The 3,815-nt window shown below is 40.4% G+C and overlaps 1 protein-coding gene across 2 annotated transcripts in view; it reads left to right on the forward strand.

Moving 5' to 3' along the window:
- pcp4a (Purkinje cell protein 4a) overlaps positions 1-3,815 on the forward strand; it is a 35,126-nt gene that overhangs the window by 22,190 nt on the left and 9,121 nt on the right. For both annotated transcript variants that reach the window (XM_032534649.1, XM_032534650.1), the window contains exon 2: positions 2,920-2,971. In XM_032534649.1, the coding sequence (XP_032390540.1) occupies positions 2,920-2,971 (52 nt within the window). The remainder of the gene's footprint in view (positions 1-2,919; positions 2,972-3,815) is intronic.

Here is a 3,815-nt window from a genome sequence, read left to right on the forward strand (position 1 = left end):
CCACACCCAGAGCTTTCAGCATTTCTGGACGTACTGTATATGATGGTGATGCCAAATAAATCAACAGGAGCTTGGACGCTGGATCCTGATTCCCATATTCAATTGAATGAGTTTGGCTTACTGCTGAGTTTCACACACACACACACACACACACAAGGAGAGCAGCATATTTCCCGAATCGACCGTGCACAAAGAAAGCGGAGAGAGAGGGACATCTGGCCGAAAGTGAGGGAAACCGGCGGAATTTCCAACAGGACAGGGACAATACCGTGAATGAAACGTCAACAATATAGACTACATTTGGTGTGAACACAGCATTAAACACATTACTGTTCAAATGGCCACAACTTTCAGTGCTGATTTGGATTCTTCAGTTAGGTGATACAGTACATTTAGTCTGTTGCTTGCCCAAGATGTTATGTTCAGTTCAGTACAAACCTCAGACTTCATAAGCACTGTTTACAAGGTTATCCATTAGCGTCAGAGTTATCAGATCATGATTGTTTCTGTGGCTTTCAAGGTCTTTAAATAGACTTTTAACGAGGAGGCAGGCAGCACTGTGGGCCTAGCAAAGTTACGTAATATTTCAGTAAAACAGAAAGTTGGCAGTGTGAGATGTGTCTTTATTCTCAGTCAGATCTTTATTATTTCATGAAGAACGTATGAAGAACAACCTTCCTGCCAGGGAGGAAAGTTTGACGTTTTTGCTTCTGACAGTTTGTCATGAGTTTAGGTTTAGAGGCTGTGCTGTGCTTTATTTCCGGAAACATCATTCAGCTGTGATATCGTACAGTGTAAATGATTTGAACTCACACACACAAAAAAAAGGCAAACATCAGCACGACTACTGTTTTCTCTTTTGCCGTTCAAAACTCCTATTGAGGTTTTGAGTCCTGTTGTTATGTAAATATACTGCTGGCAAACAGAGCGACAATATCTCCTAAACTGCTAAGTGAGCAAGTGATGGGAACCAAGCAGTGCCAAGCTTGAGCAAAGACCGAGATGGGCCATGGCAAACGTCTCATTTGAAATTCACTCACTGCTTCAGAAAATTCTTCTATGAATTTTTATGCAAATGCTCCTGTCTTCTCGCTGTTCCCTCCATGTTTATCAGGCACATGAAAGGAAAGCATGCGCTGAAATAAGTGAGATAAAACTCCAATGGAAAGGATTGCTTAAGCAGAAAAGGGAATAGTGCGGGGAAAAAAGTGCTAATGTGTGGAGAATTATCCCATTGCACATTAGGACTGGAGCTGTTATGTAAGCTCTGACTGTATCCAGGCAGAAAGAGAAAAAAGGAGAGTCTGGGGGGGTGGAGATGGTAATCATGATGATCTAAGCGCTGTATAGGGAAGAAAGGAAGAAAAGACGAGCAGCAAAGGAATCACTTTCTCAGTGTTTGTATGATAATGTGATCACTTTATTGTTGCCTTCCAGTCACAACTTTTGAGGTTTGAAGTAACAGTGTGGCATGACTGATACAGACTCTGTTAGAGACACAAATAATCATGCTCTGGATACTTTAATCACAGCGCAGCAAACCACCGATACAAATAGCACAACACCTCCTCTAAGCCTGATCAGTGAGATTTTTTTTTGCCCTCTCAAGAAGTCAACAAATATTTTGTGGCTGAATCCAGAAGAAGTCTAAATTTAAACTTGGATTAGCTCCTTTCATGCAGTATTTGTTGGTGGGTCAGCCTTGGCCCATATCCTTTTAGTCAATAATTGGGATAGTTAAAGCTAAAGGCTAAAGCAAGAGAGAGAAAACGAGACGACCAAAGAATAGATGCTAAAAGGAAAATGCGGTGCAAGGACAGCATCACAAAGTTTGATTTCACCTTGGTGTATTTGTCTTCATTTCTAGACAATGTACTGCATCTTTCAACTACACAACGTGACAATCACTCAAACACTGTTGCCCTGTTCCCCTGTTCCCTGACGCCTGGACGCTTTTGCGTCCTGGCGGGTGGAGGTGTGATGTATGGCACCATCACTATGTGGCACCGCTCCTGCCCTGCTGAATACCTAAGCACAACCAAGCGGATGAGAGTGAGTGAGCGTGATGCTGGGAATCCCAGTGGCATTGACTCACTTTGAGTTCTGTGTGTAAATAGAAAAGACAGATGGCCACGCTGCCAAACAAGTTCCTTTTCTGCTGGCACACAGAGACATAGGAGGAAGGTGTTGGGTTTCTTTTGCCAGTTTCATTTTGCTTTTTTCCCACTTGACTCGCAAACATAAACATTAGTTTGGCATTTGAAGTTCATTGAAGGCACCGGTTTAATAATAATTTGGTTTGGGGCAGAGGAACTGGCAATTTCTAATGTGCTCTGAATCAAATTACACCCACAACATTTACCTGTATGAATTGATAACACATAGGTCTTGGTAAAGAAACAGAAAAAACAGAATGTTAGGTAAATGATTGGAACATGTTAAAATCTAAATGATGCATCTGCAGCAAATGCTCTCGCACACGCACGGTAGTGGAAGCTGAGTGCATCTTGTAATTTTGCAGAGCAGCACCAGCCTGTCAGAGGGGAACAGTCAGAAGCTGTTAGAGCCGGCAGAATGAGTGCCCTTTCCAGCAGAAACCTCCACGTCTCATTCCAGCTCCCCTCATCCAGAGCAGAGGCTGCCCTGCAACATGTTTAGTGGGACTGGCTTTAGTGTGACCATTACTTTAGGATGCTCTCTTTGTCGGCAACATAAGACACCTTAAACCTTTTGTTATCAACAAAGATCTTGGAATCTAAATGTTTAACTTGTACTTCAAATAATCAGCTTGTAGAATACATAGAAATGAACAAAATGTGAAAGGGAGGAAGTTTGTTGTATTCCACTTTTGACACAGGGTGTTCTTTTCGTCATCCTTAAAAAAACTAAAAAATCATGATTATGTTTTTTGCTTTGCAGAGACAAGCATCTGGAGCAACGACTGGAAACATCAAACCATCTGCTGGCCAAGGTATTTCATCATGTTCAGTCTGAAAAGTACTGCCATGCAGAAATACAGAATGGTACTAATGTGCTCTTGTTTGAATGAAAAGCACGAACTAGAACGGACAGCTCAAGTACATTATATCAATATAAGTATAGGTTGACTCAAAACTCTACAGTTCCTCTCGAATGACATAGTTCATTAAGGAAATAGATTTAAATATAGACCCTAATCAACAAGTAAATGTAAATGTGACCTGGAGTGTTGTCTGGCTTGACTTTTATATGATAATAGTATAATTAAAAAAAAGTGAAAATCTGTAAAGTTAAGATTTGTTAACCAAAAGAAAGGAGTCTGCCAGGAGTCAATGCTCAAATCACATTAATTGCGTTAATTCACGTGATCTTTAATCAGTCAGCTATGATTGTAGTTTTCATCTGTTTGCAGATGACATTATTCTGTATATATCATTCAGACCTGGTTTCATGCCAAAAAGCTCTTAATGAGAAAAAGTTTGAGTCTATCCAATCCAATCTAATCCACTTTATTTGTATAGCACATTTTACAAACACAAGTTCCAATTCTGCCGAAAACCAAACATACAAACAATTAATGTAAAATATTGTAAAAACAAAATAAGGCATCTGGTTTAAAAAGATAAAAAATAGATCACAATTAGATAATCCTAAAATACAATAAAACAGTAAGAGCCATCAGAGGACCACACAACTCACATGGAATTAAAAGCCAAAGAATAAAAATGTGTCTTAAGACGAGACCTAAAACACTCAACTGTTGGGGCTGTTCGGACATGGAGGGGTAGAGCGTTCCAGAGTCTAGGTCCAGCCACAGAAAAGGCCCTGTCCCCCCG

Source organism: Etheostoma spectabile, chromosome 13 (assembly GCF_008692095.1).
Source record: "Etheostoma spectabile isolate EspeVRDwgs_2016 chromosome 13, UIUC_Espe_1.0, whole genome shotgun sequence".
In the NCBI taxonomy this organism is placed as follows: Eukaryota; Metazoa; Chordata; class Actinopteri; order Perciformes; family Percidae; genus Etheostoma; species Etheostoma spectabile.